General features: G+C 41.9%; 1 protein-coding gene across 3 annotated transcripts in view; it reads left to right on the top strand.

Moving 5' to 3' along the window:
- Positions 1-15,383: 15,383 nt before the first annotated feature.
- APBB2 (amyloid beta precursor protein binding family B member 2) overlaps positions 15,384-21,969 on the top strand; it is a gene marked incomplete at both ends in the record, with an annotated part of 124,465 nt that continues 117,879 nt past the window's right edge. For all 3 annotated transcript variants that reach the window (XM_081998871.1, XM_081998872.1, XM_081998873.1), the window contains one exon: positions 15,384-15,429. In XM_081998871.1, coding sequence (XP_081854997.1) covers positions 15,384-15,429 — 46 coding nt within the window. The remainder of the gene's footprint in view (positions 15,430-21,969) is intronic.

Raw genomic sequence — 21,969 nt, forward strand, 5'->3', positions numbered from 1 at the left:
GCAACACCTGCCTGGTTTGGGAAGATCCTGCACTGTAATACATGGATCTTCTGTTCTGTTTTTACGTTTTCTGCGAGTGTGCTGTTGAATGCAGATGGTTTTTGAGGATTTAAACTGAAGGTGGCTGTTTGGGTTCCTCAGTCACTTGTACTGCTTGTCTGATTCCCAGGCTCTTCGCTGTCTTGCTGGCTTCCATTACCACGGAGGCAGCCATGTGGGTTTCTTTTGGTAACCCGCACCTTTGCAAACTCAGTAGTTTTCATGAATCCCTCCTTGACTCTTCATAAATGAAAACTCTAACAGGTAACTTGTTTTTGTTTTGCAGCTTTCCTGATTTTGGCATTGACCTGAAGGGGTGCTGCTGCCAAGGACTCCAGGACCTGTCACTCTGCTACAGGCTTTCCACCAACGAGCTGGGGAGAGAAGTAACCTGCTCTGTGTCCGAGGATCCTCTGGGGTGGGGGGCTCTTTCTGTACTTTTCTTGTGCCACGTCTCAAACACTGAAGTCTCAGACTTGTCCTGGCACAGAGACCGGAGGTACCTGTATTTCTATGCAGTATTTACATTGTTTATCAAGATGTTTGTTAACAAAGATGCTCCAGCTCTTTAGGTACTGTAACGAGCAGTTCTTGATTTATCCATTCTTGCAGATTAGCTGGTTTTGTGCAACAAACCACTACAACTTGCTCTGCCACCTCGTGTGAGAAAAGGCTGTATGCAACAGAGGGGTTTCACAGTAGTGCTGTTCCTCTCTTGTGCCAATAATACTATTGGTTAATGCCATGTTGGATTTCAGTGTACTGTGCAGCAGAAATGTGGTCTTCTGCAATGTGTTCAAATTGTTCTGTGTGGGTCTCAAAGTGGGAAGGAGGCCCACAGCAGCAGCTGCTTTGTGGCACCAGCTGAGGCCATCTATGTGGAGGGATTATCTGGTGGCATGTCCCCCAGCAGCCTCTGGCACTGTGGCTTTCCCTTCCTTCTCATGCAACCTGACAGGCTGGGGCTGTACTTCCCAGTATCTGGCAAGCCACGGGGCTTCTCATCTTCAGAAACAAGATATGTGGGAGGTCTGGCATTGTCAGCCCACCAAGAAAGTGCTGTTAGCGGGAAGATTTGGGCTAAGCGTGTCTGCAGGTTTGCCTATGCCATACAAGCAGTTGTACTGCAGAGAAACTGCACCGTTTGCTGCCAGAAGGAGGAAGTTTTTCCATCAGGATAGCTGTTCCACCTTCCTGAAATGCAGCAGCACTCTTCTGGGCTTTTCCTGATGGGATCCATACAAGGGTGTTATTTTGTGTAGTCCTAACTGCTGGAGGTGAGCTGGCAGAGCTTTCAGATGTATGCCAGCCTTGTAACCACTGAGCAAATCTTATGCATGCCTCAAGTTCTTGCTTTACTTGTGGGATGCCCAGCTGCAAACTCTTATCCTGCAAGTTTCCCCTTTAGCTGGTTAGTTAAAATGTAGAGAGGAGCTAAATGCTAGTACCTAGCTGAGACATTGATTTAGAAAATGATCTTTCATGCTGCATGTTACTTTTCCCAAAGAATTCCTTTTTTATGAAGAAATTCTCATCCTGAAGAATTTGAGAGGTTTTATCTTTGGTGATTTGTACTTTTTTTCCCCCTGGATAAAGCTACACTCCAGTGAGACAAGATAGATATTTCTTATTAAAGCAGACTTTGCATAGAGAGAATGATGGGACTGCAGCCAGGGCTAATCTCAGTTGTGTGAGACACAAATGTTTTAGCCAGTGCAGTAACATGGCTCTTAAAGGCTTATGTAAGGGTTCAGGGTTAGTCTTGGTCTTCATGCTTTTCATGTATGTTAATCAAGCAGATTTAGTGGTCTTTAATACACAAGGAGGCTAACGATGCAACTTGTCTTTCCAAGTTGTTTTTCTTTAGTCTCTATACCTACTTGACAGAGCCTCAGTTCTTACATGGGAATGGAGCAATATTCTTCTAAAACATAGTTGCCATGCAAGTTACTAATTTATATCATATACTAGAGCATTCTTGTATCTTTTTTCCCTTCTTTTTTTAATTCTCTTCCCTCTTGGTCCTCTCCCTTTCACTAGAAGAGCCTATGAGTCCTCTTGCTGTCCTGAGTAATTCGATGTATCAGTAAGAGTCTCGTAATTTCCCTTAAGATTCCAGTCTTTTCCTGGGGAAAAAGCTACTGGGTTGAGGACCTTCACCTTCATAGGACCAGTCACCCTAACTCATCTTGCTCTTCTTTGCAGCCATGTCCAGTTCCCCAGGGGGCTGTCCATCAGTGTGTCTTTAGGTGAATTGCTGCGTGATGCTTGACTGGCCTCTGTTTTATTGTCAGGAAGCACTCTGCCGGGGCATGGTGCACCCATTGGCCTGGTGTTAGCTAGCTGTCTTGCAGGCAGCTTTGTGAGACCACCTCTGCTAATCTTTAATCAGCATTATGTGCTTCTCATGGCAGGCTGCTTTGATGCCAAGATGAGGGGAGTAGTGCTTCAGTCATTGTTTAATGAAGTTGAAACTCCTTACCCCAGCTGCTCAGGGAAGATACAGGTTGCCAGATCCTAGCTTTTCAAATTAAAAAGAACAGTTACTCATTTTGTGGTAACTGTGGGGTTTGGAGATAATGGAGTTGGCGTGCATTCAACTACCTGAGCAGCTATTGCTGTTTTTCAGAGTCTTTTAGCAAGCCTTGGAGAAAAGGCATGGGTGTCATGCTTGCAAGTGGAGCTGGTGCTCACCACATCATCTCCAAGATCAGATACTGTAGCATAAACTAATTATTTTCTGGACTTTGCTGGATTAATACTTACATGTTTAACATGTCTACAGAGTACACTTTAAAGGTGGAAGTCCATGCCAAGAACAAACTCTGTAGATGCAGCAATAGCTCAGGTTGCCCTTCATGCCACATCAGCATCTTCCTCCGTGCCTCAGTGGGATCTCAGTTTTCACAGCTAGTCTGATATTTCTGTGGAGACAGTCGTTTCTGTAGTGTGTGTGCCTCTCTGTTAAGGGTTGAACCAGAATCATCAATTTGTTGCATAGGCTAGTAGAAAATCCATGGTTGCTCTCATCTCAGGATGTACTTGTATTGGTGATCCCTCTTTAGTTTAACAAGAAACTGTTTAGAGTAACTTAAAACTGGCTACAGTTTTAAAATTGGCTACAAAGCAATGAGGTTTGAACCTGAGCTTCAGGTCCAAGTGTGGCCCAAAAGACACGTATTCTGTGATACTTTGTAGGGAGCCTGTAGGAGATGAGTTTAATGGGTTTCATTCTAAGTGACCTGAATTCAGCCTGTTTTGGTGCCAAAATCATATGAGATCATCTATAGTACTTGTTGCTTGGCAAATATGGTTGCAGTACCTCCATGGTAGCTCCCCAGTAGTGTGCTGCAAACCCTCTTCTGTGGCTCAGCAAGGCTATCAGGAACTTCCTGCTGTGTTATTGTCACTTAGGTCTTGAGAGAATAGCTGCTTGTTTGTGGAAGATGTTATTCACAAAAACAGGCTCATTCTCTGGTGCCTGATTTTGTTAATAATAGTAATAGGTTGTGAAGGAAACCCTGGGGGAAATTCTCAAATTGCAGCAGGTGAATGGAATAGCCTGTGCTTATGCTCCCAGTGTTGTTACCATTCATCATCACCTTTTGCCACCGGTAACAGCACCAGAAAATGTAGTACTGGGTAGTGTAGGACATGGTTCAGTCTTTTTTACTACCTTAGTATATCATACTTTCAAAAAGAAATAAATTTCTTGCTATATTGGTAGCAATTGTCCTTGCAAACCAAGGACATAGCTCTTGCCTTGGGGGAGGGTGTTGTGGAGAGGAGAGACCTGAAAAGAGGTAATTGAGTCTTGGATATTTGTCTTGAGCTGATAGTTTGTTGTCCCTGGCCTCATCATCTTTGTCAAAAAAATTGGTACTGTGAGGTAGAAATCAACAGTATTTTAGAAAATATTAAACAATATTGCTTTTTTCATGGAATATTGCAATATTTAATATGATTATTCATGGCTCGGTTAGGATTAGGAAGCATGAGCAACAACATGAAACTCTATTCTGATTATTCTGACAGATGTTTAATGATGAAAAAAGATTGGTTTTTCCTAAGAGTAAGTTCTTCCATCAAGAAAGGTGGAGCTGTTATGTGATAACTGCAGATAATGAACCATATCTTGACTTGTGACTCAGTTAATGACTTTTTCTTTTGTGATGCTGTGAATCTCTTCCACTGCAGTGTGGCAGAAAAACATGGCACGTGGTATGTCAGCTTAGGAACAATTTACACATTTCTATTGCAGCAGCTGTCAATACGACATCGGTTGTGAATGGAGAGGAAAGGAGGTACCCAGGAATATGCTTATATTATTCTAAATGCATGTCATCATTAGCTTTGGAGGAAAGAATCAAGGAGCCCCAGCGAGAGCCTGTCTCGTAACTACTCTGCTGTTTGTATGCAAGTGATTTCGGTTACTGTCGCTAGTGTAGAACTGAATTCACATGCATGGTTGATCACGTCCATATGTTGTTCAACATCCAAAAAGGCTGACCTAAGTTTTATCTCAGTATGTTAGACACCAGTTTCAAATACTCTTTTAGTCAAATAAAACTACAAATCCTACTTCACACTATTTGGCTGTCTGTTGTAGCCATTATTACATGAGGCTAAACAAGTACTTTGACAAAAACTCCAGTATAATTTTCAGTGTAATTACCATTTTGTTAACTTCTTCAGAAGTATTTCAGTACAACACTGATACATTATGTCATGAGGTTTTGTTATAGAGCTATAGAGGTAGTTTGTGTAGCTTCCTTCTAGAAAGATGCAAAAACCCCCTGGTTTATTATTTCCTTATTTCATTAACTGATCTTAAAGTAATTTTTTTTTTTTTACTATGATGTTGCAGAAATTACTCCTTCCAACATTTCTTTATTTACTAAAATGCTGAGGGGTTTTGTATGGCTGATGAACAACTGTTTAGTCAATAGAGGTGTTGTATGAGAGTTCTCTGTATTGAATGGGTCTGCCATAAAACCTGCTAAAACTGGAAGCAAAGGAGAGGTTTATTTTGTGTACCCTATTTAGATGCTACAGTGGTGTTGTCCGTATGAGTTCCTCATGACTTTCAATTCGTTTTTCCTTCATATCCTTCTGGGTTAAAAAACAAAACAAAACAAACCCAGAAGGCTGAATTGTTTCCTTGTAAAAAATGTACATGAGTTGCTTGCTTCCTACAAATAGGACTCCTAGTCCTTCCCTCAGTTCAGCAGCAAAAGAAATATACTTGCTTAAGTTGCTAGAGCTGTAGCTGTTGTCCAGATTACAGCAGATTGGGACATTCAGACATGTGCTTGGTAACTACACCTAGAAAAACGGGATTTTTAAGGAAGAAAAAAAAAAAGTAGCAGAAATTAAAATCCTGAATCATAACTCAGAAGTCATCTGCTTTCAGTCATTCCTGGTTTTGACTGTTTTAGAGGATGCCAAGAAATTCTGCAGAAGGTAGAGTGAAAAATCTGTTCACAAAGTTTCTTCCAGATCCTGTTAGATGAAAGCCATGTTGTCTTTTGAAACTTGATACCCCAAACCTTAGTTTGTTTTTTGCTTTTTTTTAAAAAAAAAAAACCAACCCCACACCCACTGTACTCTGGATCTTCTTGTTACTCCCTAACCATGCAGTTCTATAACCCTGCTGGATTTTTGTCCTGAGGTTTTTTAGATTCACATTAACCTCTCAGTGAATTCCACAGAAAAATTGTCAATGCTGTTTTTTAAATTAAAAAACAAAAAAAATCACATCACAGAAAGGTATCTCCCATTCAGCTGCTTACTTCTATCATATTACACAATTCATAACTTCTAAGATGATTTTTATTAGATGATTTTATACCGTTTTGGAAGGCTGTTCCTGGACCACCTTTCTCTGGTGTTAGGTATGTTCTAATTCCAGCCATGACTGTTTTACGTGCACTTGTTTCTTGTTCTGACATTACACCTAAAGTTTTTGCTACTTCTTTCAGCCTTCATTTTGATGTAAGCCAAACCGTTAATATCCTTGTACAAGACAGAAATCTGGTACCTAGACTATCTTCCAGTTTCCTGTGTTTTCCATTAGTCCCTGGTGTGTGAGGGACCAGATGCTACCGAGCTGTTTCAGACGAGGGCATTACCTCGCACGATGGTATCAGTGTTTTCCTCGCTCTGCGGGAGAGGCTGTAACCAGAGAACGTTTGCCTTCTCCTGTGCATGCATCACACTGGAAGCTCAGAGCAGGTCGGTACCCTGCTGATGTTGCTGGGTTGTGGGGTTTTTTTTTTTTCATCACAGCCCAACAGTGACAGCAGAATTTCTTAGCGATTCCCTGAATGAAGACCTTGTGCTCTGTGTTACTTCACTTCATTACATTTCTATTATGCTCCTTCTCAGCATCCAGTTTTCTTTGTGGTGATTCCATCTTTCCCCTTGCAGCAGAGCGTCCAAATCTTGTGTCACCAGCAGATTTCACTAATACCTTTTGTGACAATGCCATTAATGGTAATATTAATTGAAATTTCCTTTTATCATCTGATATTTTGCACTCTTCTGTTTAATTTGTATTTTCCTTTCTCTTCTTATTGTGTCAGAAGAAGTTCCCAGTTTGCTTCCACTGAAGCATTTATTTGGACCTTTCTTTGTGTTCCCTCTTTTTAACTCCTCTGAGGTAAATATTTTGTGCTTCCTTCAGTGCATCAAAGCTGCTGTACAGTAGCTTTGATAATTGGCTGTTCCCTAAGTCTTCCTGGTTTTATGGTCTCTGAAAAATACTTGAAGATACTTGGGCTTGTCTGGACTGCTGAAGTTTGTGTACTGCACCTGAGATCAAAATCAAGCATGGAGGAAGCCTGTGTTAGCATCTTACAACCTTCCATAGCCATAGGTAAAATAACATTTTGCTAAAGTAACAATTTGCTTTAGCATCGTTCCTCTGCTGTGACTTGTAAACGGCATTTCAGCTGGTTGTCCAATGGTCAGAAAGCTGTTACACACACAAAAATATAAATATATGTAAAGTGTTATGTATTTCCATATGAAACATATATATTTATGTAATAAACATGTATTTTTCATACATAAAAATGATAGGGTAAACTTTTTAGAGGAATATCTACCTTGATATTTCAAAATACAACCTGCACAACATTTGTTATTGCACCTGCTACCACCAGGTCCCCAGGGAGCAGCAACAGCTAATGCTGTGACTGTTGCATCGCAGGCTGGGGATATAATGCACTTGGGTTAAATAAAAATGGGAAACTGATGGGAGGAATTAGTAATAAGGTATAAACAGAATTGTTGTGGTTCTGTTTTTGGTATTTTGCTTTCAAGGTAGAAAGCATGGAGGCTGCATGGGACAGTGACAAGGAAATCCACAGAAGGTATCTGCTAGTGGTGGAGCAACTGTTCCAGAAGGAACGGTTTAAAGAAATATCAGCGCAGGTTTTTTGTATTGCATTGTAATTCCCTTCTTCTGTCCTCACACTCAGGAAACCAGCTGAGCTCAGCTTTATCTTATGCTCAGCTCGTCTTTTGAGGGCTTTCTAGTAACCACAGGAGTTAGAAGCAGCCTTGGCTTGAAATCCTGGTCTTCTGGCAGTAGGTGTGTTCTGCTGTGCCCACTGCTCCTGTGGAAGGGTAAAACACAGGGAGTGCAGATCAGATCATTTAGATGCAAATGGGCAAGATGGGTAAACTGGGACTTTTTGTCTTGAGTAATAAAATGAAGTGTTTATCTTAAATTATGTTTCAGTATTTAATGGAGGATACAAGCAAGATGAAGGTGGTGGTGGTTTTGGTTTTGTTTTTCTGTCTGAACAGTTGATGAACGTTTTTGGTTTAGCAGATACATCAGCTTGGATAGAGAAGCTGTAGCTGATCCCATTATTTAATTGAGAGCTGGCAAACACAGAAATTATGACATTTCTCTAGAGTTTCAGGTTCTGTTTTGTCTCCGCTTCCAAGTTTTGCATCCATTCTTGGAAGGACAGCAGTAACATTGTGTCCATTCCTACAAGATACAGGGTGGGAAGAAGTGGAGAGTAGTGGTGAAATGCTGTAACAGAAAACCTAGCTGTGCTTGAAAAACTTCCCGCAGAAAACAAAAGCACAGCGGCATCTCTTAACTTCAGAAGAAATAACCACCTTCTTCATTTCGAATTACTGCTATTACCCAACAGTCAGCTTTAAAAAATACTTTTCACTGATCTTGCTGTAAATGGGATTCAGAATGCATCACTGCAACCCTAAATATCGCCCTCTTGTTTTAGGCTTTGCGGGAAGATCTGCGTTACCTGGCGATGACTGCTTTGATCGTGTAAAGCCTTTGCGCTCCAGCACAGCTCCGTGGCTTGCCAGGCTTCCTTCTGGCTCGCAGCCTGACCTTGCTGCAACCCCAGAGGCTCAAAGCATGGCAGAAGCGGTCTTGTCAACCTTAACTTTGAACTTTTAATTTTTTTTTTTTTTTTTTGGCATGTGCAACTTTACTTTTAACTTAACAAATCCCCCCAAAGAGCAGGTAAAATTGAGATAGCTGATGCCAGTCCAGACAGTTGCACTGGAGAGAATGAAGTTATCTTGATTTATAACAAACTGCCAATATTATGGACAGTGTTTTTCTTGTGTTAAAGTATGTATGGACTGTATAGTTGCACATAAAATGTCCTGATACTTTCTTTTCCTGTTTGGCTGAACAAAATCTGCATTAAGATAACTTAATGTAAAATAAATATAAAAAGCAGGTGTGTTTTACTGAGAAAGTATGTATCATCTGTGCAGGGGATTCAGGGCCAGGGGCCCATGAATTACTTGGAATTCAGCTTGTTCTACATGATCTGGCTGCAGAAGTACCAAAATGCTAAATTTCAGAAAAACGCGTGTTTCATGAGTTAGGGACTCTATGACAAAGCCTCAAATATGAATTAGGGACACTGTAGGAGCTTTGTCCACGTGACTAATACTGATTATATCCCCCAGAACAGGGTGGGGAGTAATAACATCCATCCCCACGTAGTATATGGGAACCTCAACTAAGTAAGCAGCTGACACAGTACCTGGAAAAGATGATCGAGAATAACCAAAGCTTTTATGAAGGACTTCTCAAAAATGGAGAAGAGGGAAAGCATCCAAATAGGAACTTGTTAGGGGGTAAGTTAGAAGCACCAAGGCAACTAAAAATTATACAGGACAGAGAACTGCAAGCGAGAATGATGAGTAGTGTGAATTTGTTGGAAGGAGAAATGGTGGAGTCACCAGGCTTTTTGAGCAGGGCAGTACAGGACTTTCCAGGTCTCCGAGCACGACTGGTATTGGGATTACACTGCATCCCAGAAAAGTCCAAGTATGGTAAACCCATGGTGAGTGTGGCAGGGCTGGAGTGCAGGCAGGACATCCTCTGGGTCATGGGGTTGTGGTTGTCGTTCTGGTTCCTGGAAGGCTTTTATCCCGTGCCAGCAAGCGGGGATGATGAGGTCCTTCAGTAAGCAGGGCGGCTTCCTGCCCCTCGGCAAAGGCAGGCAGTGGGAAAGTGTAACCTCCTGGATGTAAGCACTCCCAGACAAAACTGGAAAGGTGGATAGGTCTCCTGGGTAACAGAAGATTTAAAAAAATAAAAAAAAATCCCTGAAATGAGAATAACTTTTTTCAAAAAGTGTGGCAGTTATTAGGTAAAGAATAACAGATATGAATCATTAATGATGTCGAAAAAGGTCACTCTCGCAATGATAGAAGGTATTTGGCTAGTAGACAACATTATGCTTTCTCCAGTAGGTAGTTTGGTGTGAGAGATCCACATCTGATAGCTGTTCCCAGCACAGAAAATTAATGTGCTGTCTCTGTACGTGCCTCCAGAAATCAACAGCACAAATTCCTAATGGCCTGGCTGTGTACTTTGCTTGCTTGTTTAAATTGTGTTTCGCTAATGTTCTCCTACAGGTGATGCTCTGAATGGCTGCTTAGAATGCAGGCAAAGTGAGAAGCAGTTGACTATAGGAAGCAATACAATATAACGCAAATATGTGCGTACATATCTACAAATACACTTTCTTATATCAAAATGAGCTATCCACCAGCCTTACAGGCTGATTTTTTTTAATTTTTTTTTTTTAAATCGGCCTCTTTCAGTGTCTGAACCCTTTTCTATAGTGGGCCTATTTTTATAGGACCTGTGGCCCCTGTGTGTTTTTAAAACAATGCAAGGCACTCCTCTTACCCATTGCTTAGCAGGGCTCTTTCCTGGTATTCAAAGCAAGCCTTCAAAGGTGGGATTGTGGTGTTTGTTAGAATATCACCCAGAGAGTACAGGAATGTAATTTCTTGAGTAGGTGTCCCTTGAGAAACTTTGTGCAATAACCCTTTTTCTTTCCCCGCTGTGTGTAGCTGTTCCTTGCGAGTGTTGAATGATGCAGTCAGTCATACTTGGATGACTTCTGTAGGTAATTTGCAGTCATCTCTTCTTTTCTGTATCCATTTTCTTGGGCATGTGAGGGTAGGTGTGCTGGCAATCTATTGTATGAGATTATAGCAGCCAGTATGAATGTACTTCCATTTGTGTTTGAAGACACACGTATTTATAGAAAATGTTTCTTGTAGAAAACCAGATAAGGTCAAGGAGTCAGCTGGTCATTTAATACCTTGATAAGCAGCAGCACGCATGAACAAATGAATCTGTGAAACCCAAAAAAGGTTTAATGTCCATTAAAAGTATGGAGGTTGGCCAATGAGGAGTTTGCCCTCAAACAAAAGATAATGGCATTATTTCAAGAAAACATGATCCTATGTGCCTGCTGTATAGACATAACCTTTGATTTAACTCTCTCCTTTAAAAAAAAAAAAGCACCAGAATTTAGTTTTTCTTTTTTCCCAGTAGTGTCAAGAGACTAATACATGAAACTCTTATGTAACAGTTATAAAAATTAAGAAATGTGAAAAAGCCGCAACAAAAAAGTGCTGTAAAGAAAATAGCTTTAGAAGATGACAGCCTCGGCTGAAAGTCATGGCAGGCCTCTCTGCAAGATGACTTATGCCCTCATTTTGTGTGATGATGAGCAGCTGGTAGCTCTGTCACCACAGCTCCTAGAAAAGGCTTAGCATGAGGTGAAGTGGATAGTGCTCCTGTCCACCTTTCAGATGCTCCTCTGGGTGGCAGGTATGCAGTGATAGTGCTCTGGTCTTGTTTCCATGGTTGTCTGTAATGCTTGCAGTATGGGGCTGGTCACCTGAAATGAATCAGGGAAGATCATCACGAAAGGACAAAATGTAAATCTTCAGGCAGAGCCAAATCAAAACATTTCTTGAAGAGAAGGCATTAGGCGCTATGTACATTTGTGTATATATAGTTTTTAATTTAACTGTAAAGATGTAAAAATAACTAAAAAACATTTTAAAAGCAATTTTGCAGTGGAATAATAACAAAAAACCCAGAAACCTGTTACAAAACAATTGTGAGTGAGCAGGTTAAAAATTAATACTAAGATAACGTGATCTGACATATTAGGTACATTCAGGTTTAACTCAGATTTATGTGCAGTTGTGGATTTCGAAGTTATGTACATCTAAAACAAAAACTCAAACCTGTACATGCATTGTACTTGGATCTTTTGAAGGGAATTTTTGAGACCTCCTTCCATTTTGTTTACTATTCCCATGGATGTATATGGAAAATAAGTGCTAGTTTTCACATGCTTTAACTATGGCATTTGGATACCAACAAGGTTACTTACATTTCTGTGGGAGTTCTCTGAGCTTGCTGAAGCTCAGGAGTCCCTCCGAGATACACCTGGGTGAGGGGATGTGTTTAAAAGGCAGGTTGCTTTGGCTATTCTAGTCACAATTCAAAGACAGTTCTTGGGGGGGGGAAAAATTAAAATGAACTCAAGCAGCATCTTCATTTGTCTTGATCTGGGTGTGTCCCTGCTTGTACATACAATCATAGAATCATAATGTGGATGGGAAGGGATCTCTAAAGGTCATCTAATCCAACCCCCCTGCAATGAGCAGGGACATATTCAACTAGAGCAGGTTGCTCAGAGTCCTGTCCAACCTGACCTTGAATTTTGCCAGGGATGGGGCATCTGCCACTTCTCAGAGCAACCTGTGCCAGGGTTTCACCACCCTCGTGGTGAAAAATGTCTTCCTCATATCTAGTCTAAATCTACCTTTTCTAGTGTAAAACCATTACCCCTTGTCCTATCGCAACAGTCCCTACTAAAATGTCTGTCCCCATCTTTCTTACAAGCTCCCTTTCAGTACTGGAAGGCTGCAGTAAGGTCTCCCTGGAGCCTTCTCTTCTCCAGGCGCAACAACCCTGACTCTCTCAGCCTGTCCTCACAGGAGAGGTGTTCTATCCCTCTGATGACTTTTGTGGCCCTCCAACAGGTCTATGTCTTTGCTGTGCTGAGGGCTTCAGAACTGGATGCAGGACTGCAGGTGGGGTCTCACCAGAGTGGAGCAGAGGGGCAGAATCCCTTCCCTTGACCTTCTGGCGACGCTGCTTTGGATGCAGCCCAGGATACGGCTGGCCTTCTGGGCTGCGAGCGCATCTTGCTGGCTCATGTCCAGCTGTTCACTCAGCAGTACCCCCAAGTCCTTCTCAGCAGGGCTGCTCTCGATCCCTTCATCACCCAGCCTGTATGGATACCGGGGGTTGCCCTGACCCAGGTACATGGACCCTGCCCTTGGCCTTGTTGAACCTCATGAGGTTCACGTGGGCCCACTTCTCAAGCTTGTGAATCCAGTATCACTACTGTTTTTCAGGGCAGTTTAACTTCACTTACTCTGTGGCACTTGCTTTTAAATTATGTTTTGATAGTTGGCTTTAATCCAAGTTGTAAATCCTTGCAGTTCCCATTTTATACAGTAACTGATGAAAACTTTGCTATAATGAGAATACATCTTTATGTTGTCTTTTTCACTGAGATTTCTGGAGTTTTAAAACTTATTTAAAATGGTTGTACCTTTGGGTCCCTACCTGGCCTCTTCAAAGAGTGATTTATTCCCATGGTGGGCACACTTCTTTAGGAGAACGATACTCTAGTTTAATTCAGCTGTTGTTGTCTCAAATTGTGCAGTTTGGGATTTTTAATCTGTATCTGTTAGGGTTTTTTTTTATTATTGTATGGCACAGAAGGCCCCCTTTAATGCTGTTGCTGTTAAGTAGGGAAGGAATAGCATGTCTCAAGTGTAGACCTTTGCTCTTAGTGAGTGTTACCACTTTAGAAAAGTGCACACCTTCTAGAAAGACAAGGATGCATTTATGAAAAATGAATAAACTTGCACCTCCATACATACCGGTCAAATGCTTTCATAAACTAGGGAAGAGAATTGTAAATACTGTCATCCAGTTACAATTTTTGTTTCCCTTCAATTTTTTTTTCCCCAATCCTTGCACAGCTAAGGACTGTTCTGTTGTATTTTCTATGAATTATGAACTTGGTGCATAGGTATTTGAGGGAAAGTAAAAAAGTTAATGAATTTGGGGTGAGGGGAAATTTAATTTTTTCTACTAATAAATATGTTTGAGGGTTTTTTATTCCTATAGATGAGGAAAGGGGAAGCAGCCATCTGCAACTTTTTTCCTTGCACAACATTATAATGAGTTGAATTGGTAGGCCATCACAAAAGTTTGAAAAGGTCTGTTTGGCCCATGGCAAGGAGTTGTCCCATATTGCCCTGCAAAAAAAATGCAGAGTTTTTTGACTGAATGTGAATTTTACTGTTTACCACTCACTTTTCATCGTAACAGCCAGAATTCTCCTTTTTGTTGCAAGAGAGTACTATCTCATTGATTCATTGAACTTCCTCTGTTGAGGAGAGTTGAGCAGGACACGCTTTGTCAGCACTGATTTGGGAAATAACGGAGATCTTCACCTGTTTTTTGCAACGTCAGGTATGCAGCCTTGTAGGCGTGTCTGTATTTCAGAAGTAATCCACAGAGCCTGTAGTTGTGTTTGTGATTGCATTTTAAGTCATTTTAAGCACAGGCTGCAATGGTCCCATTCTTTCTGCTTGCCCCCACTAGCTACCAATACTAGTGCAACCACCATGAGCCAGTTCAGGGGCCTAATCCGGATGAAAAGACATCTTTATGTTGAGTTTTCAGCTGTGTTGGCTCCCAGACCAGCTCACCAGAGAATTGCATGGATGCCTATATATATATATATATAAAAAAAAGGCTTATCTAATTCAAGAGTAAGCTGGTGTTCTGGCTCAGTCAGGGAATTGATGTGTCTGAAGATTTGTGGAAATCTACCAGTTTGGTGCAGTTCTATTTAATCTATGTCCTGATATTTCTATTTCATCTGTGTCCTGATAGTTCTGTTTCCTGGAGAGAACAAGCTTGTGCTTGTAGCTGCAGCCTGAGACAGTAAAAATCCTTAATGAATTAGGAAAAACACTCCTCATAATTTGCTGCTTTTTTGGCCCTTCCAGCAAGGGGGAGAATGAAATAAAAGGAAGTATATCTTTATAAATTGCGTGCTTGACATGCAGTGCATATTGGGAGGACATCTGGGTACGTGAAGGCTATTCAGATAGGCTAAGAAGAAGGTAAAGCCGAAAATCAGCTGAAAGTTGTGTTTTAGTACAAAACCTTACGCTGAAGAAAGAAACAATGGGACTTGATTTTAGACTAAAAGACTTTATGCTAGCTATTTGACAGGTTCAGTAGCATTTCAGTTAATATTTTGGATTTGTGATTTGGTATTCCAAACTGACTGTAAGATGTGCCATGCATTTCTTGTTTGCTTGGGTTTTTGATACTTCCGAAAAACCTGATACACTGCATAAACTGATAAACTGATAGCCTGCATTCCTGTAAAGACACTCTGGTTGTTAGGGACAGATCAAAAGTCATCAATGTTATGTAGCACGGCTAAGTCTTGCTGCTATAGCAAATTGTTCATAAGCTTGTTGCTTAATAATTGGTTTACAAAATTTAAGACAACATTGTTACTGAATCTCACCTACTGCCTAACTGTATCTAAAGCCAGAAGCAAACTTTCTCTTGCAGTGTTTGTTGTTCTGTCTGTGTCATGGGCCAAAAGAGGCTATTGTATGACCCCAGACTTCTTTGTGCCTTAAAATATATGTGCGCTTATTAATGGAGGCCAACCACTAATAATAAATTTGTGCTGCATGTGTAGCATAACAGTTCATCTCCTCTGACAACATGACTATGAATAACTTATAGCTGTAGTTATCCTGAAATTTGTAGGGGTCATTAGCATTTTAATGAAAAAAGATACAGCTGTTGTACTAAATCTTCACTCTTTTTTTTCTTCTCCCTCAGTTAAGCGTTTCGATCTATACTTCGGAAGCAGCTGACAGCGTGTGGTAATGTGCTGACTGGCACTATGGGCAGGCGGTACCCGGGGGCTCACTATCGGCCAAGCAGCTCATGTATGTATGCAATTGGTCTAATTTATTTGTTGCTTTATTGCTTTTGAAGGCTGCTAAGTTTATAAATTTTGAAATTGTGTTTATAAAGGCTGCTGACATATTCTAATCGATGTCAGCTCTCCTGTGTGTGCCCAAATGGTAAGTACATTGATTAATGTTTAAACTGGTAAGGTGTTTTCTAAAACTTTAAAAAGCAGCTAGTGGTGTGACTTGACCAAGTCTACTGTAGTGTGCTGTGTTTTGTGTTCAGGGTCTCTGACTTCATTTATTATAGGGTTCAAAAGTTTAGCTGCTATTCCTCTTCACTCCCATCCCAAGTTTTTAATACCAGATACTTTCAAATTAACAAACTACTTGAGCTTATCCTAAAATGTTGCTGTGCACTATAGCTGTAATTGCTTACAACTGCAACTAACGTTTCCAGTTCAGATTATTTATATGCTTGAGTTCAATATTATTCACGTTGTTTTTTCTTCTGAATTGTATCCTATTGGATTATATTACATTATCTGTTGTTTTCTGTTAAAGTACAAAGTCAACTCTTAAAATTTATCACCTGCACCTTCCATTGAGTAAGCAAACATGTCTCATGCTAGTGCAGATGGCAGGTACCACACCGCAGTGGTTCCCTAGTGCAGGCTATATGAAGTGAGCTGACGTGACCTTCCCTGGAGAGCTGTGTGGGGTAGCGCCCTTACTCTAGAAGGCTGCTGCCAGTCCTCGTGAGCTTTCTGTTGATCCCTCAGGCTGCTGAGGTGAAGCTGTGGTGGGTTAACTTTTGTATTCAGTCTTCGTACTGCTGTAGCAGAACATGATCCCATGTGCCTTGTCTTGGCATAAAAGCCAGCTTAAGAAGCTCTCACTTTTGTACCATTCTTTCTGTTTCTTTAAAGGTTTCTTTAAAAGCCTCAATCACTTCAGGCATCCAGCTAAACACATATTTGTGTTGGCTGATGTAAGCCAACTGCAGTGAGAGCTTACAGCTGTGGCAGGACAGAGACTTCCTATGGTGGCATTGCCATGAGGCTGTGAGGAGCTGCATGGTGAGGTCCTGTATTCAGAACTTGACTATGTGATTTTTTCCTAATTGTAAGGCTAAATCTTAGGAAGTAGTAAAGCATATTTACTGTCTGCTGCAGGCTAGTCATAGATGTCATAAAGATGTGTCTCAAAAAGGAGCATTAGAGCCAAGTTAGACACTACTTTTCCAAAGAATTTGTTTTGGGTATTAATGTCGGGATATTGTCTATCCTAGAATGGAGGAGATAAATGGTTGTTATAGTTTTGACAGGTCTCTGGTGGTCAAGTGCTGGAGTACAGAGGAGTACAGATGTGGACTGATCTATTTGAATCACTTGACAATAAATCTAGACACTAGCTTTCAAACGTGTCCTCTCGGTGTACCGTAGGACATGATATGCATGTCTCATACCTAGGCTTGAAGCTCAGAGCTTTAAAATGATCTAGTGTAGGGGTAGGCAAGCAAGTCTTTCCCATTCCTACTTAGAACAAGTAATGGGCATTAAATTCTTACCAGAAGAGCCTAGGATGTTTTTCCTGTTGTCTAGTTGAGCAGTTGCAGTGAAGAAGTGGAATTGTTTGCTTGAGGAAATGCTGGGGTTCCGAAACTTGCATCAGAATCAATTGGCACCAGACCTCCCTCTCCTTGGGGACAGAGATATCAAAATATCTACTTCATGATTGCGTTATGCTTTTGTTAAGCCAAGTTTTCCCTTTCCTTAATCTGTCAGGGTTTCTAAGCCAGGAAACTTGCCTTATTTTTTGGTTTTGTTGCTGTATGATTTGTGCAACTTCCTGGTGCCTAACATAATAAGTGCTTTCAGTATCCAACAATAATGGCATTGAAATTGCCCAGTCCTTGGCTGGTACGGATCATAATGAAATTTATGGTAGCAAGATTAGGTCTCAGTGAAAGTGCTGGTAAAATACAGTGTTTTGTTTTTATTTTCTTTGCATAAATAATGAGTAATTGCACCATCTCAGCTATTGTATTTCACATTCACAGTTGTTGCAATCTTAATGTTGTACCATTAAGGACTTGGTGCAGCCTTAAGCCTTAATCTCTGACTTTTATCTTCTGTCTGTACATACATACCTACCTAAATAAAGTCTGTGAAGGGAAGAATTAGGTCTTCCTAATTCTGAAAAAGCCCTCTCTTTCAGAAGACATTGGAAGTGAGGAAATGCAGGAATTTGTGGGTGGTAGTTTTTGGCACTTGTTAACCTTTGGAGTGTGCCAGGGCAGAGGTGCAGCCCTGTGGTGGCACGTCAGCATTCACTGGGAGGAAGGGACCTGCTTGTGCTTGGAGCTCTGCGACCATCCCTCGCTGCTCAGAGAAGACGGCACCACATCTCCCACCCTTAAGTCATCTTCTTGATTTGTGCCAGGCAGAGGTGGACTACTGTTTCTTTCTGAACTATTAGGCATCTCTTATTTAAGAATTACTCGTACTAGGGCCCATATGGAATGATTTATTGGTAGAATTCTGCCACTATAATTATTAGCGCTGACTGGAGTTTTATTTCAGGAGGAGGATGTGGAGATGGAGGATGTGATATTTATTTTTTTTCCTAAGCAAACCTTTTTGGGGAAATAACATTTTGATGAAATGTTCATAAATCAAGGATAAGGATGAAAGGAAATATCCCTCACGGGAAGGCACTCCCCTGGACTGCGGAGAGAAGATGTTTTAGTCTTGGTTCTTCCTGATTATGTCCCATGCTAGAGCTGCTCTTATAAATAACTCAATATACTTGAGGGCAGAGAGAGCAGGGTTAATTTTATAAACTTGGGGTTTGATTTCCCTCTAGGAACACTGCAATTCCTGCTCTGCCAGTGTCTCTTCTGCTTCGCAAGTGCCCAGCAGTGACCTTCTTTGCACTGGGGCAATCCCCCACTGCTGGTCTTGCTTAGTGAAACTGCTGGAAAGTCTTGGGTTCATTGCAGTGAAATAAGGAAACAAGTGTCAGAACAGTGACATTATAAATAACAGTAAACCCCTGAAAAAAAAAAAAACCACCAAACTTCCAGTCTTGCAGCCAGTGCCAGTAATTGCATTGCTATTGTTAGCCTGCAGTGAGTTGGTGTGAAAGTGTACCATGGACTGGCTCTGCAAGCTTGGCCTGGAACTGCTTCCAGAGTAACAGAAAACTCATCCAAAGAGGTATGCTGACCCTGAGGAGGAGCGTATCCACCATGCAACTCTTGGTTCTACCCATCCCAGTAAAATTCTACCTCTGCAAAATCCTGCCCTCTATCTCCTGACCTTTTCTTTCCAAAGAAAGATACCTTGGTATAAACGAGACTCAAACTTTAACACTGCTTATGTCGTGCTCAGGGGGGACAGTTTTCTGTAAAGGTGCTGAAAAGCTCCATGTATTCGTTGCTTAGCTGAGGAAAATGCAGGAATACAGATGATTCATGGAATGAAAATTACAAAAGCACCCCATGACACATACGTTGCTCTCCCCATTAAAGCCTCTCTTGTTTAGGTTTCTAGCTTTCCTAGGAAGCTATGTGGAGACTTGCATAACTTCATTGAGGTCTCCTGGGTGATCTTAGTGAAGCCCCAAAACATGTGCCGGTTTCCACAGATAGGAGCTGACTTGGAGCCTGCAGATAAAAGGCTTTCTTTAAGAACTGTGTGTTATTCTGAATGCATAATTGTCACTTCTGGGTTTATCTCTTAGCATAGTTAAATAGTACCTCCATCCAGAGACCCTGAGAGGTCTGTTTCTTCTTCATGGTGAAACCAGAGGTAGAGTGCTCTGAAGCTGAAGGTTCCTGGTCACTCAGCTTCTGGTTATGTGTGTTCATGGAGAACCACCACGGTACCAGACGTGCATTGCATGTTTGTCCCTTTTCACAGGAACCCCAGTTCCTTTGGTGTTTAAAGTGCTTTGTGAAGATCTGTGAGTTTGTAGATAAGAAAAAGCAGTAGAGGATTTTGGCTAGCACATCAAGAACTCAAGAATCCTTGTTGAAATTCAGGCCAGTAATACTACTACCTTGTTCTTTTCCACTTGTTCAATGTCTTCTACAGCCAAGTTTGCTGCTTGTTGAAACTGAGCTCACTTTTAGCCACACTTCAGTGTAATATAAATGCCAGTAAGTGCAGTTGCTTTTCTGTTATGTTCTCCTTCCACTTTATTATGGATTGATCTGTTTAGTTTATGGGGACCATAAAGCAAATATGATACTTTGATTTTATGAGCATGTGGTTTTGTTTTGTATATGAGCACTATGCGTAGAAGTTTCTCAGTGTAGAACAGCTGCATTCTCAAGGACTTGCTACAGCAGGCCAAGATTAAAAGTTATTCCTATATCCTGGTACCATAATTACACTGGGAGAGTTGCTGTAGGGTATGGCCGTTTTAGTCATCTCTCAGCATTCTGTCAGCTTAAGCAGTACTGCAATGATTTGTTTATGAACCATTCGTGTATTTTGAAGTATTTCTGATTGGTCCCCATTAAAGTTTGTTTGAAGACAATATGTAGCTTTGCTGGCAACTTTCAGCCTTGCTGAGATGTAGCTCTGTGTAATGAGCCTTATTTTAGTTTAGCTTTTAATGGAAAAACAAACTAGAAATGTGAAGACCTTTTCTAGTTTGATGCATCCTGTGCTCTGAAATACATCCTGTTCCATTACTGGGAGCAGGGGATATGTGGGTAGGACACATGAGTCCAAATTTAAGGCAGTTTTAACAGATGGAGTTAAAAGTGCACATATAATAGCCCTACCTAGGTGAGATACAGAATGTTTTTAATGTACGTGGAACAGAAGCAATCTTGTCAGTGTGCAAAATCTTAATTTCCTCTCTTTGAGAGCCCTAATAGTCTCCTCGCAAAAGATGGACTGCAACTGACGCCGAGGGGCAAAAGGATTCTTGCTCATGAGCTGGCAGGCCTCATTGAGAGGGCTTTAAACTAGAATTGGAGGGGGGAGGGGCTAAAACCAGGCTCACTAGAGTTGAACCTAGGGGTAGGTTCAACGTGCCAGAGTTGAAATCGATAGCCCGGCTCAGGTGCATCTACACCAATGCACGCAGCATGAGCACCAAACAGGAGGAGCTGGAAGCCATTGTGCAGCGCAACAGCTATGACGTAGTTGCCATCACAGAAACATGGTGGGATGCTTCTCATGACTGGAGTGCTGTGATGGATGGCTATAAGCTCTTCCGAAGGGATAGAATGGGAAGGAGAGGCGGTGGGGTGGCTCTGTATGTTAGGGAGTGTTTTGATTGCATAGAAATCGAAGATTGTGAAGACCAAGTATAGTGCTTGTGGGTAAGGATGAGGGGGAAGGCCAATGAGGCAGACATCCTGCTGGGAGTCTGTTACAGGCCACCCAACCAGGATGAAGAGACGGATGAGACATTCTATAAGCGACTGGCGGAGGTCTCGCATTCGCTGGCCCTTGTTCTTGTGGGGGACTTCAACCTACCGGACATCTGCTGGAAGAATAACACGGCAGAGAGGAAACAGTCTAGGAGGTTCCTGGAGTGTGTGGAGGATAACTTCCTGACTCAGCTGGTGAGTGAGCCCACCAGGGGAGGTGCCTTGCTGGACCTGCTGTTTACAAACAGAGAAGAACTGGTGAGAGATGTGGTGGTCGGAGGCCGTCTTGGGCTTAGCGACCATGACATGATAGAATTCTCAGTTGTGAGTGAAGTAAGGAGAGGGGTCAGCAAAACTGCTATCATGGACTTCCGGAGGGCAGACTTTGGCCTGTTCAGGTCACTGGTTGAGAGAGTCCCTTGGGAGACAGTCCTGAAGGACAAAGGGGTCCAGGAAGGCTGGACAGTCTTCAAGAAGGAAATCTTAAAGGCACAGGAGCAGGCGGTCCCCATGTGCCGTAAGAAGAGCTGGCGGGGAAGGTGACCGGCCTGGCTGAACAGGGAGATTTTGCTGGGACTCATGGAAAAGAGGAGAGTTTATCACCTCTGGAAGAAGGGGAAGGCAACTCATGAAGAGTACAAGGATCTCGTTAGGTCAAGCAGGGACAAAATGAGAAAGGCAAAAGCCCAGCTAGAGCTCAGTCTGGCCACAGTCGTAAAGGATAATAAAAAATGTTTTTACAAATATCTTAACAACAAAAAGAGAGGCAAGGAGAATCTCCATCCCCTACTGGATATGGCGGGGAACATTGTCTCCAAGGACGAGGACAAGGCTGAGGTACTTAATGCCTTCTTCGCCTCAGTCTTTAATAGCCAGTCCAGGTATCCACAGGATATTCAGCCCCCTGAGCTGGAAGATGGGGATGGAGAGCACAATGTACTCCTCATAATCCAGGAGGAAGCAGTTAAGGACATGCTAAGCCACCTGGACACCCACAAGTCTATGGGGCCTGATGGGATCCACCCAAGAGTACTGAGAGAGCTGGCGGAGGAGCTTGCCAAGCCACTCTCCATCGTTTATCAGCAGTCGTGGTTAACAGGGGAGGTCCCAGAAGACTGGAGGCTTGCCAATGTGACGCCCGTCTACAAGAAAGGCCGGAAGGAGGATCCTGGGAACTACAG

The sequence above is a fragment of the Phaethon aethereus genome, assembly GCF_964289735.1.
Source record: "Phaethon aethereus genome assembly, chromosome: 4".
NCBI classification, from domain to species: Eukaryota; Metazoa; Chordata; class Aves; order Phaethontiformes; family Phaethontidae; genus Phaethon; species Phaethon aethereus.